Source organism: Canis aureus, chromosome 11 (genome assembly GCF_053574225.1).
Source record: "Canis aureus isolate CA01 chromosome 11, VMU_Caureus_v.1.0, whole genome shotgun sequence".
Taxonomy (NCBI): domain Eukaryota; kingdom Metazoa; phylum Chordata; class Mammalia; order Carnivora; family Canidae; genus Canis; species Canis aureus.
The window spans coordinates 45,220,495-45,245,009 of NC_135621.1; the positions used below are offsets into that span (position 1 = coordinate 45,220,495).

General features: G+C 39.4%; 1 protein-coding gene across 1 annotated transcript in view; it reads left to right on the forward strand.

Moving 5' to 3' along the window:
* Positions 1 to 23,779, forward strand: part of LONRF2 (LON peptidase N-terminal domain and ring finger 2) — a 46,818-nt gene extending 23,039 nt beyond the window's left edge. Inside the window, exons 9-12 of the mRNA XM_077915031.1 lie at positions 519 to 677; positions 3,580 to 3,742; positions 6,183 to 6,332; positions 8,142 to 23,779. Of these exons, the coding sequence (XP_077771157.1) occupies positions 519 to 677; positions 3,580 to 3,742; positions 6,183 to 6,332; positions 8,142 to 8,336 (667 nt within the window). The 3' untranslated portion in view covers positions 8,337 to 23,779. The remainder of the gene's footprint in view (positions 1 to 518; positions 678 to 3,579; positions 3,743 to 6,182; positions 6,333 to 8,141) is intronic.
* Positions 23,780 to 24,515: the final 736 nt, after the last annotated feature.

A 24,515-nucleotide genomic window follows, 5' to 3' on the forward strand; every position in this document is an offset into this window, starting at 1 on the left:
TTAAGATCTGTTCTCTTAGCATCTTTCAAATATGCAATGCAGTATTATTAACTATTGTCACCATGCTGTGTGTTACATCCCCAGGACTTATATTTATTTTCCATCTGGAAGCTTGTACTTTCCACCCCCTTCACCCAATTCATCCACCACCACCACCACCTCAGCCTCTGGCAACCAACAGTCTTTTTATCTCACTTAGCATAGTGCCCTCAGGGTCATCAGAATTTTTTCTTAGCATGGTCCTAAGCTATCACTTTTTCTAAGTCCATGAATACAATTCAGCAGTTCTGTTTCATCAGATTAAATAGGCTTGGCAGGAAACCTGGAGAGCTGAGAACTTTTTCTTAAGGTGGTCCTTGGTTTCCTTTTCCCACTAAAGACCAAGACAGGCCTGAGGGTTTTATTTTGTAAATGACAGAATTGAGGTTGGCTAGCTTTTGCTATTTTATAGGGACTAATATTGCTTTCTGCTTCTAACTGCTCCTCCTCCTAAGTTTACATTTTCCTTCACCCAACAGTCTGACCAGAGATGTCCCCATCTTTGTGTGTGCCATGGCCTTCCCTACCGTCCCATGTCCACTTCATGTCTTTGAGCCCCGCTATCGGCTTATGATAAGAAGATGCATGGAAACTGGCACCAAACGGTTCGGCATGTGTCTCTCTGCTGAGCATGCAGGGTAAGAATTGTCAGCATTCGGAGGGTCCTAAGTAAATACATAACTTGTTACTTTTCTCAAAGAATAATTTAGATGATGTTGAAAACTTCCAGTGGCTCCCATTACATGACAAGGTATAAGTCTGAGGCCATCCTTGATGTGACTCCAGACTTCTTTCTAGTCCCACCTCCTGTTCCTTTGTTTCAGACATTATACTTGCTAGCCCATACCATATTATTTGCCTTTCTATAAATACAATTCATATTCATACTTCCATGCTTCTCTCTGCCTATAATTCCTTTCTAGTTCATCATCATACAAACAAATCTAGTCTAACTTTTAAAGTCTAAAAAATTTGCTAAAAAAATCAAAAAACCTCCATCTACACAGCCAAATTTCAGTCTTATAAAAACCACAGCCCTAAGTTTTTACCTCTTTTCATTTTACATCAGATTGGCAGGTGGCTCCCCTCCATGGCTGCTCTGGGGACTCTGGGGACTCTGGGTCCTTCCCATCTGTGGGCTTCCTTATCCTCTAGGGCTGTCATTACTGCTTGGTTATGATGAGGTCACTACATGCAAGTTCTAGCTGGTGAAAGAGGCACAAATGCTCTAAAAGGATTCTGGAAAAACAGATACACATCACTATTGCTCACACCTACTGCAAAGAAGGCTGGAAATTGTAGCCCACGGATGTGCCCAGGAAGGAAGGGAGAATGGACATGTGGGACCATCCACTAGTTTCTACCATATATACTTAGGAACACATCTTTTTAAAGATATGTGCAGGACCTTCATGGAAAAAATTCTACAGATTTATTGAAAAATATTCAGGAAGATCTAAATAAATGGAGAGAAATACCATATGTATGGATGGATGCATTGACTTCCATGTCACAGAAATCTCAGTTTTACCCAAATACATCTACAAATCTAAAGTAGTTTTCAGTCAACATTACAAGAGGGTTTTTTCATGGAATTGTTTAAGCTGATTTTATAATTATGGAAAAACAAAAGACCAAGGTCACGATAGTTTTGAAGAAATCAGCAGTAAGATGGGAGAACACTGCTGTAATAAACTCAGAAGCCCTAATAAGTAGACCACTGAAACAGAATAGGGAGATACAAAACAGAACCACTCATATATGGACCCATATTTACATACAAGTTTGTGAGAAAAAGCAAGCTGCTCACTTTAAAGGTACTTAGAAAATTTGTGGGCAGCCCAAGTGATACAATATTTTCTCTGCCTTGTACCATATACACAAATTAACACATGTTATTTACATCTCTATGTGAAAAACAACCTATAAAATTTTTACGAGAAAACACTGGAAACTATAATTAGGAAAAGGAAAAGATTTTTTTAAATACAAGATTCTGAGAGTGCATCACATAGAGGAAGAGATTAATAAATTTTAATGTATTAAAATTTGATTCATCAAAAGCAGAGTGAAAACCCAAGTTCCAGAAATTCTGCTTCCATGAAGGATACAGCACACTAAGAAGGGCATTATCCAGATAAACTATAGAACATAAGTCTCTTCAACTTGTTGGTGAGCAGAGGTTGCTGAGAGTAAGTGAGGAAAGGCAAGTCCTACCATGGAGAACAGTAGACAAAAGCGTGGCTCACCTGTGGCAGAGGCCAGGAGAAGGAGACATGCAAGTGTGTAGGAAGAATTCAGCTAATTTTGGGGGGCCATGTTCTGATGGCCTCATGAGAGTCCAGATGTCCTGAGAGTTATAGCTGCAAAGGAAATTTGCATTCATTCACAAGTTCTTGTCCACAGACGGGACAGTATGCTCATTGGAAAGACAGTTTCCACAGCTGAGACAGGCTTTGGGAGCAGCCATTTGAAGGCATTTGTCTGCCGATAGCTGGGGCAGTAAGTCTTCCTTTGAAGATCTTCAGGGTACCTCCACCCATGCCCTGGCTATGGATAAGATAGCCCCGTTCAATAAGCAGAAAGAGTTTTCGGAGAGATCCAGGTAGAGGTGTCCAGCCTTACAGGCCTGTGTGTGACTTGAGAACTGTCACTTAAAGTTAGCTTGAAGGTATGTAATGAAGTTGTTCATTCACTTTAAAATTAGATGGGGTTAGGCTCAGGTCTCAGCTCAAAATCTTACTGTGGCCTTACATAAGTTATTTGACTTTTTTTAAACCTTCCTGTTTTGGAGGAGCTTGACTGAGTACATACTATAAACTCCACGTGGTGCTTGACGTGTAATAGGCACGATCAGTGTCCTCAGGAAGCAGACAAGAGTTCAAAGAGCAAGAGTGGGTAAGATCACATGGAAGAGTTTGGGAGTGAGGATGCCACCCTGGGTGACCTCTGTGTGTGAGGGATGTGTGGAGGAGGGAGGCAAGCTGTGAAGGGCTGGTCACAGCTGATCAGAGAGAATGGCAGAGAGCAGCAGTGGGGGTTGGCTCAGTGACAGATCAGCAGGCTCATGGCAGGGTTATTTGTGACTTCCAGTGGTAGAGTCAGAGGCCTGATGGGAAGCAGAAGATGAAGCAGTGACTGTAGATGACTTTCCATAGCGGTTGCTAGGGAGGACAGAGTTGGTCAGCAGCAGTGGAAATGGGGAAGGAGGGAGCAGAATCTGTGAATGGTATGGGGGCTTGGACATACCTTGTGCTGTGTGTACCTCCTGCTGGTGCCCGGACCACGATGATTCTTTCTCCACCTCTTTAGTCTTTCCAAACCACTACCTTGTTTGAGCAACCAAGGCACAAGGGCCTTTCCCATCCAGCCCTCCCTCTGCAGCCCTTGCACACTCTATGTTTCACATTAACAGAAGGAATCTCTGCCAGTGTCTCTTAGACAAAATAAGCTTGCTGGTCTCATGTGAAGACAACCATTTGTTTTTTTTGGATCTTCTGCATTTTTCAAATCAGTCATTTCTCCCAACTGTCCTGTCAGAATTTCAGAGTATGGCTGCATGCTGGAGATTAAGGATGTCAGAACATTTCCTGATGGGAGTTCGGTTGTGGATGCCATTGGAATAAGTCGATTCAGAGTCCTAAGCCACCGTCACAGAGATGGCTATAACACAGCCGACATTGAATATCTTGAAGATGAAAAGGTGAGGTTTATTTTACTGCTGCATTGTTTAGAGGTCACTCATCTTGGTTCCCTCTGCGTAGTGGAAAAACTTGGTCGGATTTTTATTGACGGTATTACTTACATCCTCCCTAATTCAGCATTTTGTTACTTATTACCTCAGTGGATTTTTCACCTGAGTTGGAGCTGGTGGAAACATCTCCTAAAAAAAATTTACCTTACTGCTGCACATTTGAAATGCCTTTGTGATTTGTTGTCTTGGTGTTCTAGTTCAGGACTTGGCAAACTATCTGCAGAGGGCCATACAGTCAATACTATAGACTTTGCAGGTCATACAGCCCCTGTTGCAACTACTCAGCCCCGCCATTGTAGCACTGAAGCAGCCATAGGCATTATGTAAATGAGTTGGCATAATTGGTTTCCAGTGAAATGCTACTTACATAAACAATAATACAATGAACAGGATTTGACTTGTGGGTTGTAGTCCATCCCTGTTCTAGATACTCGTATTAGTGCAGAATGAGATATAGTACAAAAAATGGTGCTTAAAAATAGGTTCTTAAGCCCAATATAAAAGGTTTGGATCTCTTACCCCTTAAGAAATATTGATATGCCTAATAGAAATATCAGAATCCATATTTTGACAGATTAACAAAATGTTTTCAAGGGATTCTTGAAAAGACGTGTACAAAGATGTCCCTAGCAGACATATTCATTAGTGGCCAAGACCAAGAAATAGTGCAGATGCTCATCAGCAGAGGAATGGATAAACAAACTGTAGTGTATTTATACAATGGAATACTACTTGGCAGTAAAAACGAAGGAACTGCTGACATAGAACAACGTGGAACAATCTTCTAGGTCTCTCAGGGAACACCTGTCTTAGCGTGATGCCAAGCCAAGGGAGCCAGACTCACAACCTCACATGATATGTGGCTCCATTTATATAGTCCAGGACCAGGCATCACTTGTCTATGGTGTTGGAGGGCAGACACTGGCTGGGGGTGGGGATGTTGTAACTGACTAGAGAGGGGATGGGAGGGCTACTGTGGGTGATGGAAATATTCTCTATCCTGTTTAGGATCGTGATCCCACTAGTGTGTACAGCTGACAGTACTTTAAGCCAACCATTAAGATCTATGCATTTTCTGTATGTAAATTATCTTGCAAGAAAAACATTACCACCATTTAGAAAGAGGAAATCCTTGGAATTACTGTATCCCTCTTTTGAATTCTTTGGTTCACATTTAGAAAGATGGAAAGTGAGTCTTCAGCTGTCTGACATCACACTGGAAGTCGCTGTGGGGACAGTGATGTCCATTCGTGATGCCCCTGAGGAGAGCTACCCCGCAGCAGCGCCAGCACTGTCTCTTTTCTGGCTGCTGGTTCTGGCTCCTGGTCATCCTCAGGACCAGGGAGGGGAGTGTAAAGAGTGTGACAGAATGGGATTGTTCTCAGGGTCTCTCTGCTGATGAGAGGGTTTACTGACTCTTGATGTGGATGGTGATTGTTAGTGGTATATATATTTAAAATGAGAGCTTACATGGCTACAACATGAAATAATTTTGGTGTTTTTTTAAAAACAGAAAATTCTCTACTACTTGTGAGTATTTAATTTGTATAAGTCAAATTGAGAATGGTTGTATGCATTATCATCTAATTCCTCAGTTTACCCTAGTTTTCAGAGATCCTGGAATTTTATAACCAATAAGGACCAGAATGGTTTATCCCCATTTTATAGATGAAAAAACTCTACCCTCAGGGGGCTGTGTGACTGGCTCATGAGAATCAGCAGTGAAGCCAGAACACACCTGGATCCCTGGCTTCCCCAACCCAGTGCTTTTCCCACTCGGTGTTCCTGAGTAGGACTGGGACATACTTAAACTGAGTGACTTGGCACCCAGAAGCAAAGCATGGTAAATCTAAAGTGGCAGGGCTTCCTGCTGCATAAGGCTAATGTAGGGAATGTGTGGTGATAGTAACATGTTTTTTGGAATATAGTTTGATGATATGGAATACAATATTTTAAATGTCTCACTCTTTAATTTGGCAATTCTTCTTCTAGGAAACTATCCTGAGGGAATGATAGCCCCTTCTCTTACCACCACCAACAAAATTTCTTAAAAAACACTTACTTTTGCATAAATACTTATATTGCTGTGTTATTTTTAAATCTTATCTGAGTGGTGGAGTAAATTCTCAAATATAGATTTGCATGTAGCCAGTGAAAATTATTCATAGTAACGTGGGATTTATGTATACGTGGTTAAGAGAAAAATCAGGGTGATATAGACAGGGTAGATAGATCTTCCCTACGTAAGAGAAGTAGAGATTTGTGTGGTTGGGCATATAGTATGTTCTAAAACACAAATGAATCATCGAAATGCCACGAGTTCACATATCAAATGCAGCAGACATCAGTACGTTCACATGTAAGAGTGGATTCCTTTCTCCTTGATCAGGTGGAAGGACCAGCATATGAAGAACTCACCAGTCTTCACGATTCTGTTTACCAACAGTCAGTTTCCTGGTTTACTTCCCTTCAGGATCACATGAAAGAACAAATTTTAAGCCATTTTGGGTTAATGCCAGACAGGGAATCTGAACCTCAGGTATATTCTCCTTATTTCTTTTATAATGCTCTTATTTGCTGCCGTAATGTGTTAAGACATACTATTCTGCTGGAAAATTAGGCAGTACTATGCCGCATACTCCATTATGCTCACTTATGAACCGATTCATTCATCGAGAGCCCAGAGAAGCACCTAACAGAGTAGCATGTGCCTTTTGGAGCAAAACAGTCAGTGCTTTCTGATTAATATACTGCATAAAAGTAATTTCTTTTCTATCGGAAATGAGTTTGTTCTGATTGGCTGTTACCTTTAGTACTTTCACTTCTCTCACCAACTATTTCAGTCAGCTGTTTAAATCTTATAATTTAGGGATGCCTGGGTGGCTCAGTGGTTGAGCATCTGCCTTCGGCTCAGTCATGATCCTGGAGGTCCTGGGATCTAGTCTTGCATCAGGCTCCCTGCTTCTCCCTGTGTCTCAGTCTCTTTCTCTGTGTCTCTCATGAATAAATAAATAAAATCTTAATAAAATAAATCTTCTGATTTAGAGAGTAATAATCTTTGTACATTAGCATGAATGCTCCATGTTTTACATATAATATTGCCTTGTGCCTAAGAAACAGGTGTTGAATAAATGAAGAGAAAAATCTAGCTCTGGGTAAACGAGAAGCCTTCCTGCCCTCTATCCAATGTGGCCTCCTTGGGTGCTCTGCAAGGATGCTTTTAGTGAAGCTGGCTCTTCAGGCAGAGTGTGGCTTCAGGCTGTGAAGCAGTTCTAAGTGCAAATGAATCCCCTCCTCTTCTGGATGACCACCAGGCAGGAATGGCTTAGGCTCATAGCTGAGAGTATGTAGTTCCTTCTACTGTACATGCTCACCTGTCTCATAGAGAAAGTAGAGCTGGAGGACCAGCTTTCAGCAGATCGGGGGGAAGGTGAAATGTCCTTTATATTTCTCTCATCCATTTTTAGGTTCTTTTTCTGTCTCTCGAGGACTTCTGTCTTGTCCCCACCCCCATCCAAATTATGACTGTCCAAACTCATGACTGTCCTGTCCTTGAAGCCAAAAATTGTCCCAAATATGATACTCCCAATCTTTCAGTAGAATCTTTCTCCTCTTAAGCTAAGATGACTCCAGAGTCCACCCTCTGTAGTTCCCAGTGGGATTCTGTATACCTTTGGGTGGAATTGGGAGGAGAATCCAAGACAGGAAACAGGGGGGCCTGGATATTGTGGTTCTTAATGCCAGGAATACTGAGAACAACTTTATGACCAACTTTGCTTAGAGCTCAATCCAGAATTGTGTGTTTTGGTATGTGAAATAAAGGCTGTCAGCTTAATAACTCTTATATAGTTAATTCATGGGATTAACAATAATTCATACATAGATGTTGCATCTATATGTGTACATTCATCACATAGATATTAGAAGCATTATAATACCCAGACACATATTTTTTGCCTTCCTAATATTGAACTTTCTAAAGTGTATTTAAAACTTAAAAAACAATAACACAACATTGGAAATAGAGGTAAAAATGTATGATCTCCTCTTCTGGCTGATATATACTCACAACTAGAGCTTTGAGAGAACAGAAGCAAATAATTCATGGAATTTCCTTGTGGAAGATACTTCTCATTGCAAGCTCTATATTTTGAGTTCTCCCATATTTAAATGTGTAACAGGAATGTAAACTTTGTATGTCAAGGGCTGAATGGATGGAAAGTAGACCTAAAAGACAAAGTGGCATTTAATTCTTCCTCATGACTTGTTGGTGAAACACAAGGACAGTATCAGGGAAGAGACTTGTATTTTAGATGATAATTTTGTTTTGCTTTCATTTCTTTTTCAGAGTAACCCTAGTGGTCCTGCATGGTCCTGGTGGATCCTGGCAGTGTTGCCATTGGAGCGCAAGGCTCAGCTGGCTATTCTTGGCATGATCTCACTTAAAGAGCGTCTGCTTGCCATTCGGCGAATATTGGTCATCATCACTCGTAAGATGAATAGTCGGCAGGAGCTGGTTAATAGCAGGGAGAGAAATAATTGATTTTTTCTGGGAGCCCTTGTACATTTTTGAGGAGTGCTAGGCATGGACGAGTAGCATCCCATTCATCATGCTTTGTAATGTGCTTGTTAATAGGGTTACAAAATGGAACATTTAGCAAACATTGACTCCTACTGAAATGTTAAAAGTCTGTGCCTGGTGGAACCTGACTGTGTACAAGGTTAGTGTGAAGTTTGAACAGAGCCTATGGTTGGAAAAGAACCTAAGAGAATCTCTTTGAAGCAGATGCTCTACTTTGTAGTTCGCTAACAGCAGGGAACACCACAGATGGTTGAGGAGTGGTTTAGGTTTTGCAAGAAAGAAGGACTCCCTCCCCAGTAAAGTATTTTGCTACACCAGATGGAAACAGCATGCTTTAGTGGCTAGACAGTAAGGGGGAAACCACATTTTTATCTAGAAGCAGATTTCTCAGCGCACAGGCTAACTGAAAATGCACTTAGGCTTTGTGTGTCACTGTGAAGTTGTCTGTGAAATTGAGTAATCAAACTGTTGTCCAGTGCAGGAGCCAAAATTAGTCCTCACCCAAGAAGTAGTAGCTGCCGGATAGAACTGTGTTTTGTGTCCTGCAGTAGTTCAGGTGTTGTACATTGCATGTTGTAATCAAATGAACGTCAGAATACACAAAGGTGTACCTTGGATATAGAAAATCTGAGAACAGTATGGTGACTTAAGGATACATATTTATACACACTCAATGAAGAGTGAGAGCAAAAGTTAGCTAAAACTGTACATGCATTGGGATGTCAAACATAGTCAAATTAGTGCAAATAAATAAAAATAAAAACCTCCTTGAAAGCATAACCCTATCTCATTAAATTGGTAGATACAAAGCATTGAGAAAATAGCCCTCTTTCTGATGGATTTGCATTGGAAATTAGGCCCATCAGTAATTTGAGTTTACCATCCACCCACTCATATATGAAGATATTAAAAAGCTCCTGTGGAATGGGAATTTATCTATTCCAGGAAAGCCTAACAGGACAATATGCAAGAAGAGGGAGATGGTTATGGGATGTAAATATTCGGCAAGTTTTTCCTCCATCCTCAACCTAAAAATTGGCTTTGTGTCTTTTGAAAAGAAGTTGTAGAAGTGATAAGACCTGGTGTTATCTGTTAAAGAACCATATAATGACAACTTCAACCTCTAACAGATGTTGGTAGTATTAATTGAAATAACCACTTGAACCTGAGATACTGAATTGTCCTCACTGGCCTAACCAACTGGTGTGTTGATTGGCTTCTTGGTATATGCTGTGGATGTTCTTAACTAAAAGATGATGAGAACCAGACCAGGGAATAAATCACAGTTTTAAGTTTCGCTTTATTCATTCAAGGTATATGATATTTGAATTTTAACAAATATATTTCATAATGTCAAAAGTTGGTTTATCAATCCATCAAGCATTTTATTAGAAAGACTCTATGATTGTATTTTGTTTTCATTGGAGTTTTCAAGCTAAAGCTCAGTTCCATTATGGGAGTGAGAAAATACTATTCTTGTGTAACTTAGTCATAAAGAGAAAATGTGAAAGTATTTCCAGTCAGACGTTTCTAGTGCCTCACTTATTGCAAATCTCAAATTTCATCTTGAACATGGTTTAAAGGCTGTTTAGCCAAGTGATTTTTAAACTGTTTTATTGATTCATGTGTTAATGACAATATCCAGCCGTTTTAGGATGTGTATCCTAAGCTGATCATCTAAAAGAAAGCAAAACTGTATCTAATATGTCAGAGGACCTTTCTTAGGAATGGTTCATGAAAATAGGTATGTACTGACCATTCTCTTTCTTTTTCTTTTGGAGAATCTTTCCTACCCTGAAACCATATCATTGCTGTTTCCATCTGGGAATGTGTAAAATAACCACATTGTGATCATAGTTTCTCCAGGAGCTTTCCTGAAGTTAAGTCTCTGTGCTCAGAGTACCAGGGCTTCTCCTGTACCCATTGGATGCTGTTGCTTTCTCAGTCTTACTCCTGAAATGTCATAACTGGCACAGATCTCTGACCAGAGCTATAACGTATCTCTTCCTAATTATGTCTGCCTCTTTCTGAGTTGTCTTCTCATTCTGAGTATTCTGGTGTAAAAGCCTGTTTGTCAGTAATGATGTAAATAGAGCAGCAAAACTTTCTGTTGTCTTTGTCTTTTGACACCCAAGGGAATGGACTGTGACTACTTCATGCTCTGTTGAGCATCTAGTGTCTACCTAAAGCAGAGCAGGAGCAGATGGCCACTTTGTGAGCACTTAGATGGCATTCTTTTTAAAAAAGATTTTATTTATTTCTTTGAGAGAGAATATGTGTGCACGAGAGCATGAGCAGGGAGATAAGGGAGAGAGAGGGAGAAACAGACTCTCCCTGAACAGGGAGCCCATTGTAGGGCTCGATCCCAGGACCCTGGGATTATGACCTGAGCCTAAGGCAGACACTTAACTGACTGAGCCACCCAGGTACCTCTCAGATGACATTCTTTCTCAGGAAGTTGGACCAGGGAAATAATATCTCAAGTCATATTATGAGAGAAGCTTCCTTTTACAAATTTAAGGAAGCCTAAACTCCAGTTTGCTCATTTTGCTACTAATTTAGCTAAAGCAGTAGAACAGCTCCCCTCCACACACACACCTCTTTTCTATCATGGAGATGTCATGTCTAATATTTCTCAGAAAATAAGGTCTCGTTCAGAGTCAGAACATTCAAGTTTAATTTTACTGAAAATGTTCCAACACTAACGGTCTAGTTGCATCAGAATAAAAACAGAATCTACTTAGAGTAATAATAACAGTGTGGAGGAGTAATTTTTCTTCTTTAAGTATAGTACTTGAAGTACATTCTGTACACTCTGTTAGGTATTTTTCCATTTCACTCTCCTAAGTGGCTTGACTCATAATTCCATCCCTGCCTACGTCTCTGAAATACAGCTGATATCCTGATGGGCAGTATGCTGAAAGCTCATGAGATTTTTAGGGTATCACATTCCCTGTGTGTGCTCATCTTCAGAATGTTAGAATATTTTTTAAAGTTCTGAATTAAATTTTTTTTTAAATTTTAAGATTTATCCATGCAACCACAATAAGTGGTTCATAACCAGTTCATGTGCCAACTTTTGGAAGTGTTATCCCATTTTATAACCCTAAAGGTGTCCTTTCTTCTCTTAAGCATCACCCCCCTACCTCCCATATCAAAAGACACCAAGATTGTTTAGTAAATTATATCTCAACTAGTAACACATATCAAGTCTTACTACAGGACTTTTGAATCATCAGGGAACAAAATTATAGATGGTAGAATTGCCATCAACTGTGATATTATCATTTTGTCCTAAAATTATTTGAAAACTGGCAGTTGTTATAATCAAAATACTCCATTGCCTGACCTGGCTGTATTACATAGAAGTCATTATGGCTTTTACATTGCTTTTTAAAAGTACTCGTCTGTTTCTTCTTCCTTTCTCCTTTTATGTATCTACTTTGGTAGATACCACTCCTTAAAATTTAGATGCTCTGTCAAATAATGTGACAGATATGAGGAAGAAAAAGCATTAGGAGGGAAAATAAATGTGAGTGGTTTTTGTTTGTTTAAGGCATGGGTTTTTATTTTTTCTAAATACCCCTATGGAATAGGGTAGAGAGGTCCCTATCTTCATTCTCAGCATGGATGCCAGTGGCAGCTTGCAGAAAAAAGTTATTTGTCTGTAGCTTTGCCCCTACTAAAAGACCCTGTTCTGATTCTATAGTTCATCAAAACTAAAAACCAGGGAGGCTAGATCTGAATGAGTAGGGTGAGCTATGCAAGTCATGTGGGAAAAATTGAACCCTGATTGTTGCCCAGTATCACCTCATCCCTACTAGGACTAATGTTTCATTCTGAGGCATTGCCTTCTGACTTGTGGGAGATCTTTCCACTTTGCAGCTCCTCGCCTTAACTTCACCTTAACTTTGGCCTTTCAACTGCTAAAAAAAATGTACCCAAATCTGCTTTTAGTCAAATAGCTTTTAGTAGTGTATCGGCTTTTGGGTGAACATTAGCATATTGAGTATTAGAATATTGCAGTAGCATAAACTACGGAAGAAATTCAAGTGCCCCCATGGTGGGTGGACTAGTTGGGGACATTAGCTCTGATTTGTGCCCAAGACTTCTAAAGTTGCCAAAGAGGTCCATGGCATTGAAAGGAAAATTCATTGCTACTCATATTTCCCCTAGAAATGACAGGCATGCACTTAGGGCCACATGGGGAAGCACCAGAGCCACAAGGCAGAAGCAGGAGTGAGGGGAAGAGCCCTTACTGTGTTTTGGTAGGAAACACCAGGCAGGGCAGTGGAAACAGCTTAGGACTGTCTAGTTTGGATGATGGTGGTGGACTCTGGATTATAAGGGTGGGATCTACTTGTCTGGTAGTGAGCCCTGGGTGATTAAGGCCAAGGACTCTTTTCTCCTAGACTGTAAGAGCCAGACAAAGAAGGTGGCTCAGAGTTTAGGCTCTGGACTGGTTAATTCTCATATGAAAGGTATGCTTCCTTGTGGGCCCTTTGCTTCTTCTGAATGACCAGCCCAAGACCAAGACCAGCCCAAGACCAGCCCTTGGTCTCCTCAGCCAGTGAGGCCCCCAAGGTGTCAAAATATCATACTTCTTAAACACATGATTAATACAATTGGCCCTCTGATGTGACATCATATTAAGGAATCTTTGGAGTGATGAGAATGGAGACATAAAAGAGTAAGGCATATGTTAGCTTAAACAGAACAGAAAGCATTTTATTATGAGAGTAGAAAGGAGAAGCACAGGCAGGGGTGTAGGGAGTCCTTGAGGCTGGTCTATAACTAAGGTTCCCATTTATACACATTAGCCAGGATCATAGATCTGGAATCTTGGGGGATCTTCAACACTATCTGGGTGGAGTTGTAAACTATATGAAAAGTGTGAGTGTGGTAATAATATCTTGATATGTTCCTTGAGTCAAGATGGCAGGTCCAGCAGTTATGCTATTGGAGCCTGTGATAATTTAGTAAATAAATTAATGATTAAGCAGTGAGTATGTGTAACCAAGGGAAAGGAGTATTATGATTGGAGACATGGGGCAGGAGGTTCTGGTGGAAAGCTGGAGAGGGCAGTAGGAGAAGGCAGTGGACAGTGAGTGAGTGGTCCTCTCCCAGAGACTTCAGGGGTTGACTGAGAGTTCCTGGGGAAAGTAATAATCACCATTCATTTTTTGGAATACTGTACAGATAGTAACTTCTATCAGATTTCACTTTAGGCATGAGAGTGTAGGAGTGTGTGTTTTGGCAGAGAGCAAGGAATATACCAGGGCAATGCACTAAATGGGCAGGAAGCTCAGAAACATAATAGAATTCTTAATATAGAAGGAAGAGAACTAAAAATGCCCTGTGTCTAATTTGTGACTTAGCAAAGGTAGTCCATGGGCATAAATTCTAGTGTCCAAGGTAGAGTTCTCTCCAGTGGCAAGCTTATGGTCTGGGAGATGTTATCTGAGTAGTGAGCTTCTGACCAGAGTGATGTTGTCTGGGGTGTGAGACATGGAGTATCCATTTTAAGTGGGTACCCACTCAGGTTGGTGTGGGTTTGATATGTTTGCTTGAAACAGTGGTTTACTTGAGGTGTTTGCAAACCAATGAAAGCAACCAGACCAGCAGTAATAAGACCAACGGTCAGTGGAACGGTGGGCAGCTACACTGGGCAGTTTTTGCTTTTGCTTTTTGGTTTAGGTTCACTTGGGTCTCTTAACAGTTGAGCAGCCGCCTGGCCTGTGGGAATGTCTGTGATTAATGGGTCCCAAGAAAGTATGTGCCCTCAATCTGGCCTATATCCCTTGTGGGATGAGGGCAAGATAGAAAAATTTATAAAGGGAGGGGGAAAACTTGTTAAAGGGCCTAACATGTAATGAATTTTTAATGTACATGAGGGCAACATACCCCCATTTATTTTTTTTACTTAAATTTTAGGTACCTAACATATAGTGTGATACTGGTTTCTGGAATAGAATTCAGTGATTCATCATTTATATACAATACCCAGTGCTCATCCCCACAAGTGCCCTCCTTGTTACCCTATCACCCATCTAGCCCATCCTCCACCCACCTCCTTCCATCAACCCTAAGTTTATTCTATCATTAAGAGTTTCTTATAGCTTGTTTTCCTCTCTCCTTTTTTCTTTTCCCCCTTCCCATATATTCATCTATTTTAGTTATTAAATTTCACATCAGTGAAATCATATGGTATTTGTCTTTCTCTGAGTGACTTATTTCACTTGGCATAATACACTCTAGCTCAATCCATGTCGTTGCAAATGACAGGTTTCATTCTTTTTGATGGCTGAATAATATCCATCCTGTATATATATATATCACATCTTTCTTATCCATTCATCAGTTGATGGACATTTAGACTCTCTCCATAGTTTGGCTATTGTAGATAATGCTGCTATAAACACTGGGGTGCATGTACCCCTACAAATCTGTATTTTTATATCCTTTGGGTAAATCCTAATAGTGTAATTGCTGGATTGTAGTGTATTTTCTATTTTTAACATTTTGAGGTACCTCAGTACTGTTCTTCGGAGTAGCTGCACCAGTTTGCATTCCCACCAACAATACAGGAGGATTCCCTTTCTCCACATCTTCGCCAACACCTATTATTTCTTGTGTTGTTAATTTTAGCCATCTTTACAGGTGTGAGATGGTATCTCATCTTGATTTTGGTTTGTATTTCCCTGATGGGTGGTGTTGAGCATCTTTTCATGTATCTGTTAGCCATCTGAACACATATCTCCCTTTAAATAGAGGAAAGTGCAATCAGAAATTTCTCCCCAGCTTTATTAAAAATGAATGAATATAATTATGTATATTCAAAGTGTACAACATGATGATTTGATGTACATGTACATTGAGATAACACAGCTGTCACTTTACAGTGTATGTGTAATGAGAATGTATAAAATCTATTCTCAGCAGCTTTTAAGAACATGATAATTAACTAATTAACTCTAGTCCCTATGCTGTGCATTAGATCCTCAGAACCAACTCTTCTTATAACTGAAAGTTTGTACCTTCTGACCTACATCTCCCATTTCCCCCTCTCCCCAGCCCCTAGCAACCACCATTCTATTCCTTATTTCTATCAAATCAGCTTTTTTGTTGTTGTTTTTTTTTAAAGATTCCGTATGTAGTGTTACCATATGGTATTTGTCTTTCTGTGTCTGGCTTACTTCACTTAGCATAATTTATCCCTGTTGTCACAAATGATAAGATTTCCTTCTTTTTAAGACAGAATAATATTCCACTGTGTGTGTGTGTGAGAGAGAGAGAGAGAGAGAGATTTTCTTTATCCAGTCACCCATTGAAACACATTAAGATTTCCCTATCTTGACTATTGTGAAGAAGCTGCAGTGAACAGAGGGTGCAGAGATTTCGAAATCCTAATTTCATTCCTTATATGAGTTCATTTCATTTCCTGTATGGTTCAAATATTTTTTCCCATTCTATAGATTGCCTTTTCAATTTATTAATCATTTTCTTTGTTGTACAAAAGTACTTTAGTACTTTGTGGTCCTCCTTGTTTATTTTAGCTTTTCTTGCCCATGCTTTGGGCATCTTACCCCAAAAGAAATCATTGCTAATACCAGTATCAAGGAGTTTCTTTTCTTCATTTTCTTCTAGGAGTTTTACAGTTTCAAGTCTTACATTTAAGTCTTTAACCAATTTTGAGTTAATTTTTATAGGTATAAGATAGATGTCTATTTTCATTCATTTGCATGTGGATACCCAGCTTTCCGAATACCATTTATTGAAGAGACTATCTTTTTCCCATTATGTTTTCTTGGCTCCCTTGTCAGGGTTACTTGACCATATCTGCATGGGTTTATTTTGGTGCTGTCTGTTCTGTTCTACTGGTCTGTGTGCCTTTTTATGCCAGCATGACATTGTTTTAATTACTGTAACTTGATAATTTTGTTTGAAATCAGGAAATGTGATGCTACCAACTTTATTCATCTTTCTTAAAATTGCTTTGGCTATTAGGGTCTTTTGTGCTTCCATAAGAATTTTAGGACTTTTTTCTATTTCTGTGAAAAATTCCATTGGAATCTTGATAGAGATCACATTGAATCTGTAGATTACTTTGGGTAATATGGGCATTGTAACAATATCAATTCTTCCAATCTAAGAACGTAAGATATCTTTCCATTTATTTGTGTCTTCATTTTCTTTCATCCGTGTCTCATAGTTTTCAATGTACAGGTCTTTCATCTCCTGGAATAAACTTATTTCTATGTATTTTATTGTTTTTTGATGCAATTGTAAATGGGATTGTTTTCTTAATTCCTCTTTCTCATAATTTGTTGTTAGTGTATAGAAATACTATTGATTTTGTATCATGTGACTTTACTGAATTCATTGATTAGTTCTAACAGTTTTTTGGTGGGACCTTTGGGGTTTTCTATTTATAAGAGATAATTTGACTTCTTGTCCCATTTGAATGCTTTTTATTTATTTTTATTGCTCAATTGCTGGGGCTAGGATTTCCAGTACCATCTTTAATAAAAGTGGTGAATGTGGACATCTTTGTCTTACTCATGACCTTAGAGGAAAGACTTTTAACTTATTACTGTTAAGTATGATGTTAGCTATGGGCTTATCATATGTAGCCTTTATGACATTAACATTCATTCTACACTTAACTTATTGAGAGTTTTTATCATGAAAAGTTGTTGAATTTTGTCATATATTTTTCTTCATTATTGAAAAGCTCATTCTGATAATGTGGATGTCATATTGGTTGATTTGCATATGTTGAACCTTCCTTGCATCCCAAGGGTAAATCCCTCTTGATCACGATGTAAATCATGATGTAAATAATGGGTAAATCTTTTCTATATGCTCTTGAATTTGGCTGACTGGTATTTAGTTGAGGATTTTGTAAGTCTATCTTTATCAAGGATATTGGTCTGTAATTTTCTTTTCTTGTAGTGCCCATTACCTGGTTTTGTATCAGGGCAATAATGACCTTGTAAAGTAAGTTTGGAAATATGCACTTTTCCATTTTTTTGAGATGGTTTGAGAAGGATTGGTATTATTTAAATGATTGATATAATTTGCAAGTGAAGCCATCTGATTCTAGGCTTTTCCTTTTAGGAAATTTTTTTTTTGAAATTTTTGATCACATATTTCATCTCCTTGTTCGTTATTGACATACTCAGATTTTCTATTACTTCATGATTTGGTCTTGGTAATTTGTATATTTCTTTGAATTTATCCATTTCTTCTAAGTCCTGTCATTTGACATAAATGCTCACAGCACAGTAGTCTCCCCTACGGTCCTTTGTATGTCTGTAGTATTATATGTGGTGTTTCCTCTTTCGTTTATCACCTACTTGAATCTTCTCACTTTTTTCTTAGTCTGGTTAATGAATTGTCAATTTTATCTTTAAAAAAAAAACAACTCTTAATTGATCCTTTCCATTGTCTTTCTAGTGTCTATTTCATTTACTTCTCTTATTTTTATTATTTCCTTCCTTCTGAAAACTTTGGACATAGTTTGTTCTTCTTTTCCTAGTTCTTTAAAGTTTAAGATTAGGTTTATTTGATATATTTCTTTATTCTTAATGTAGGCATTTATTGCTATAAACTTCCATTTTAGAACTGTTTTTGCTACATTCTGTAAGTTTTAATATGCTATGTTTCCATTTCATTTGTCTCAAGATAAACCTTTTTGATTTCTTTTTTGATAAATTGATTGTTCAAAAGTATGTTAATTTCTCCATATTTGTGAATATTGTAACTTTCTTCCTGTTATTGATTTCTAGCTTCCTATCATTGTTAGGAAAAGATAATTCATAACATTTCATCTTTTAAGTTTCTTAAGACTGGTTTTGTGACCTATACATGATCTGTCCTGGAAAATATTTCATATACACTTGAGAAGAATGTATGTTATGCTGATGTTGGGTAGAATATTCAGTATGTCTGTTAGACCCATTTGGTATAAAGTATAGTTCAAGCCCATTATTTTCTAGTTGATTTTCCTCTAGATGAAATCCTTGCTGAAAATGGGGTTAGAGTCCCCTCTTGCATTGCTGTCTGTTTCTAGTTTCAGATCTGGTAATAATTTTTTTTAAATATTCAGGTATGTGGTACCCGATATGTGGTATCTATATATACAGTTGTTATATCCTCTTGATGAATTGATGATCCCTTTGTCTTTGCATAATGACCTTGTTTCTTGTTACAGCTTTTTATTTTAGATTATTTATTTGTTTATTTATTTATTCATGACAGAGATAGAGAGGGGGGAGAGAGAAAGAGAGAGAGAGAGAGAGAGAGAGGCAGAGGGAGAAGCAGGCTCCATGCAGGGAGCCCAACACGGGAGTCAATCCTGGGTCTCCAGGATTACATCCTGGGCGAAGGCGGCGCTAAACCACTGAGCCAACTGGGTGCCCTCTTGTTATAGCTTTTGACTAAAAGTCTGTTTTATTTGACATTAAGTATAGCTACCTCTGCTTTCTTTTGGTTTTCATTTGCATGGAATATCCTGTTCTGTGTCTTTACTTTTAGCCCGCGAATGTCATTAAAGCTTAATTGAGTCCCCGTGGGCAGCATATAGTTGAGTCTTAATTTTTTTTATCCTTAGCCACTTTATGTCATTTAATTGAAGAATTTAAACCATTTACCTTAGAGTAATTATTAATAGGCAGTGACTATCACCATTTTGTGAATTATTATTATTTTATAGTTAATGTGTTCCTTTTTTTCTTCTATTACTGTCTGTCTTTCTGAATTAGTGAGTTTTTATAGTGGTATGCTTTGAATTTTTTTCTCTTTATCATAGATGTATCTGTTAATAGGTTTTTGCTGTATGATTTCCATGAGTCTTTCATAACATATCTTACAGTTTTAATAGTCTATTTAAGCTAATAACAAGTTAACTTTAATTTGCATTAAAAGTTCTACACATTTACTTGTCCCATACATTTTATGTTGTTGCTGTCAGTTTCCCTGTTTTTATATTGTGTGTCCATTAACAAAATATTGTAGCTGTAGTTCTTTTTAACACTTTTGTCTTTTAACCTAGATGCTAGAGTTCAAAGTGATTTGATTAGAGTATTTTGAATTTGACTATATATTTATCTTTACCAGTGAATTTTATAGTCTATGCTTTAATTTACTAATTAGCATCCTTTAGTTTTAGTTTTAGTTTGAACTTCTTTTAGCATTTCTTGTAAGGCAGGTCTAGTGGTGATGAATTCCCTCAGCTTTTGTGTATCTGGGAAAGTCTTTATTTCTTATTTCCTTCTGAAGGACAACTTTGCTGGGCAAAACATTTTTGGTTGGCAGTTTTTTTTCTTCATCCCATTTTCTCCTGGTCTGCAAGGTTTCTGCAGAGAAATCTGCTGATAGGCTTCTGAGGTTTCCTTGTATGTGATGTCTTTTTTCTCTTCGGCTGTTTTCAAACTTCTCGTTTTGATTGATTGATTGGTTGTTTTAGAGAGGGAAAGAGAGTAAGAGGTGTGGAGGAAAGGGAGAGAAAATATTTTTTTGGTTAAGATTTATTTATTTTAGAGCATGCACACATGCACAAGTGTTGGGGAGGAGCAGAGAGAGAGAATCTCAAGAAAACTCCCCACTGAATGTGGAGCCCCACATGGAGCTTCATTTTAGGACCCATGAGATCATGACCTGAGCTGAAATCATGAGTTGGAGGTATAACCAGCTGAGCCACCCAGGCACCCCAGGAGAGAGAATCTTAAGGGGACTCCCTGCTGAGCATGGATTGTGACATGGGGCTCAGTCTTACAACCCTGAGATCATGACCTGAGCCGAAATCAGGAGTCAGATGCTTAACTGACAGAGCCACCCAGGATCCCATCTTTGTCTTTGAGTTTTGAGAGTTTCCCTATACTGTGTCTTGGTGAAGATCTGTCCAAGATGAATCTGTATGGGAAACCTTGAGCTTCATATGCCTGGATGATCCATATCTCTCCCCAGTTTGGGGATTTTCTTCCATTATTTTTTTAATTGATTTTCTCTCTCTCTTCTCCTTCTATGACATTCATTGATACGAATATTTTTTTGCTTGCTGATGTCCAGTAATTCACATAGGTTTTCTCCACTCTTTTTCTTTTTTGGCCTCTGATTAGATAGTACCAGTTCTCTGTCTTTACGTTCACCTACCCCATGAAGATTCTTTCTTCAGCTTGTTGAGCCAGCTTCACTGAAACTTTTTGTTGCATTTTTCATCTAATTTATTGTATTTTTCACTTCTAGAATTTCTGTGTGGTTATTTTTTATGATTTCTAATTTTTTTGCTGAACTTTTTGTTTTATTCACGCATTATTTTCCTGAATTCACCAACTTGTGTTTTCTTAAATTTCACTGAGCTTCCTTGAAATAATTATTTTGGATTCTTTTTCGGGTAACTCACACAGAGTTCCAATTCTTTGGGGTCAGTTGCTGGAAGTTATTGTGTTCCCTTTTGTCATGTCATGTGTCCTTGCTTTTTTGTGTGTTTCTAGTGGGTTTATATTGATGTCTGAGCATTTGAGGGAGAATTTACCTCCTCCAGTCTTTTCAGACTGGCTTTGATGGGGAAAGACTTTTATCTGAAGGTGGGCTGTGAGGGCACTGTCTGAGTAGGGTGCATTTCTTGTGGGGAGAGTACAGTGACACAGTCTCCACGCAGGCCTGTTAGATGAGCTCAGTGTCAGTAAAGGCTGTGGAGATCTTTGGTGGCCCAAACTATGGAGGGCTTGCTGGTGGCAATAATTGACTAGGGCTACTGCAGTCCTTGGTGGTGAAGGTGCTGAGGTTCTCTTGTTCTCCTTTGTTGTCCATGGAAGGAAGTTCTAGCTGAGAGTATCCCTGCTGGCACCAAGTCAGTACACTGATCCTCAGTGGAGCTGTGCTCCAGGGATGGGTTGCATGCAGAACTGCCATCGTCCTGGGTCCTCAGGCACATTAGCCCCAACCCTCAGTCCAGGGGAGCTCAGTACCAAGAGGGATCCCCTCAGAGGGATTGTATCCCACAGAGAAAGGAGAGCAGGGGCCCCCAGCAATGGACATTTACAGCCTTTGCTACAGAGGACCCAGGCAAAGCACAAAGCGAGGCTTGATCTCATGACCCAGAGATCATGACCTGACCTAAAGCCAAGAGTCAAAGCCTTAACCAACTGAGCCACCCAGGCACCCCTTGAAGCAACATGTTAAGCCTTTTGAGATCCGTGGTTTCCATGAGGAGGGCTCTCACATCATGTTACTGATGGATCCCTGTAGTGTCCTGGGGACTAACACTTGGATTTCTGCCAGAGACACTTTCTAAAAGGAAGATATTCTGGAGGAAGTTGGCATCAGTGTGATGGGATAAGTTGGTCACAGAATGAGGAGAGAGCTAACTCAGTCGAGCAGGCCTGACTGGCTTTGGCATTGCTGGCTTAGTCAGTCAGGCTTACATCTCAACAGTCTGTTAGAGGAAGCCACTCTCGGTCCTGGTCGGGAAAAGCCTCTTGCCTATGGGAGCTCTGCAAATGCCAGTAGCTCAGACATAAGTGTCACAGCTACAGCAAGTCCATGTGTGCCTTGTGTGTTTTCCAGTTATCCTAGTCCATGAGGGTCATTAGTCCAGAAATTAGGCATATCAGGGTAAGCAATCATGTGGGAGCCATGAGTCCAGTTATTTATCCCGGTAGGGAATTTGGATTCCCATCAGCCTAGGCTACAGCGCTTAAGAGTAAATGAGGACCATAGACACACACGCCTTTGAGGTCTTCCTACAAGTTAGGCTGGAACACCATGTCACCATATGGCAGGTGCAGCATAAGTGTAGCTGCCAGAGTACAAGCATGCCAACAGCTGGCTGTGCTTTCATAGGCAGTGCAGGCTACTTAGTGAATCTATTTAGCAAGTCAGGAGCAGTGAAGAGGCTTGCCCCTCTGACAAAATTGTCAGCCTTCTTGCTGCATCAGTTGTGTTAAAATATACCCAGAGGATTTTATTTATGGAGGCAACCGAGTGACAACATGGAAAAGCTAATGCCATGCCAAAGCCACAGGGAAACACACCAGAGCCACTGAGGAGGAAGAAGCAGGAGGGCTGGGAAAGAATGGAGTGTTTTTGCAGGAAAGGCCAGGCAGGGCAGAGGAACATCTTAGGATTGGCTAGCTTGGATAATGTCAGAGGGCTCTGGGCTATAAGCCAGATTGACCTCTATTTGTGTGGTGCTGACTCTGGGTGATTAGGGCAGAGGAATATTGCCTTCCAGAGCATAAGAGCCAGATAGAGAAAGCAGCTGAGAGTGTGGGCTGTGGATTGGCTGGTTTTCATAGGAAGGGTGTGCTCAGTGGTGGGTCTTTTGTTGTCTCTAAGAATTGGCCAGACCAGGAAGAGCAGTTTCTTCACAATCAGGGAGGCCCCCATATTGCTGAAACGTCACAAAATCTTTTAAAAAATGATTAAAGAAGCTCTACTAGCATTTCTGACTACAGCCCCTGTAAAAGAGAGGTAGATGTATTCTCCGACGAGTAGGCATTTCTCTACAGAAGTGGGGCCTGGGCCCATGGGCACAGGCCTTCGTATGTGCAGAGCTCAGCAGCAGAACCACTGTTGTAGTTGTGCGGCAGGCAGAGGGGTAGCTCTGCAGAGCAGGGAGGCCTCTCAGCATAAGACAGTCCCCAGGGAAAGAGCGTGAGCCCAGGTAACAACAGAATCTGTTGAGGGAGTCTGCCCAAGTCATAAAGCTGAGTTGGTCTGTGTGGCTCTTGAGGACAAAAACAGCATTTGCAACATGGATTATCTCTAACCTTTTACTCTTGAGATCATTTGAAACATTGCATTGGGACCTTTGTCATTTATTTGTCTTTTAGCTTGAATGGTTTGGTCAAGTTTTGTAAGCTAACAGTTTGATCAGTGACTGGCTTATCTTACCTCTCATACTACTCACCCTCTATCCCCCCAACCCATATACACAGTTTTCCACTGAACTGTAGAAAAAAATTGTTAATAGGTCAGAAAGCTCTATTTGTATATTGTTCTTTGCTAGTAGAGGATGGTGTCATTAGCATCTTTTATAGCTGTGAAATGATTTTACCAGTTAAAAATTTAACGTGTATTTTTTTCTTAATTAGAAGAGCAGGTTTGAACTATTAAGTCAAAGTAGATAAACTTAAAAATTATGCTTTTATCTGTTTAGAGATAGGCAATGTGTTATCACATTCATTAATGTAGATTATCCTGGCCTTTTATTTTTTAAGATCAAGTCAGTGGTTAAAGATGTAATAAGTATTTGGCATTTCCTGTTGCTTAAGTGAGGCCAGTCTTAAATGTTGCAGTATTTACTTCATGTATTCTTGTACTGTTCATTTTCATTCATTGGAATTCTATATCTAAGATGTGATATTTGGAGTAAATAAAATATACAGTGTTGTAAATGCTCTTTAATAAATAATTGCACCCAAATAATAGGGTACAACGGCTGGAATTTAGATCAGTTTAATGCATAGAATATTGTGTTCATTTCCTATGGCTGCTCCAACCAATTACCACGAACTTAGTGGCTTAAAGCAACAGACATCTATTCTTTCACAGCTCTGGAGATTAGAAGCCCCAAATCACGGCATCAGCATGGCTGCACTTCCTCCAAAGGCTCTAAGAAGAATTCTTCCCTGGCTCTTCTACCTCATGGTGGTTGCCAGCAGTCCTTGGCTTGTGGCAACTTAACAGCAAATCTGTCGCTGTCATCACGTGGCCTTCTTCCCTGTGTGTGTCCATGTCTCCCTCCTCCTGTGTAAGAACACCAAGGAAATCTAAATCATTGGATTTAGAGCCCACCCTAATCCAGCATGATCTTGATTACCTCTGCAAAAACTATCCCCAAAGAAAGTCATATTCACAGTTCTAGTTGGATATGAATTTTGGAGGAACACCATTTAACCCAGTACAGATGTAGAACTATTCCAGCTTAATTCAGTATTAGAAAAATAAGGGAAGAGGCTGTCAGTGGCTTTGCCTTAAAAATAAAAATCACTTTTTAAGAATAGTTCTATCCAAGGCATATAAGATTTTATAAGAACTGAGGCTTATGCAGTTTTTGGGGAATAAGTGAGTGGAGTAGGACTTCATGAGAAAAGGAATATAAAATTGCAAATACAGAGTTAGGTTATAAAA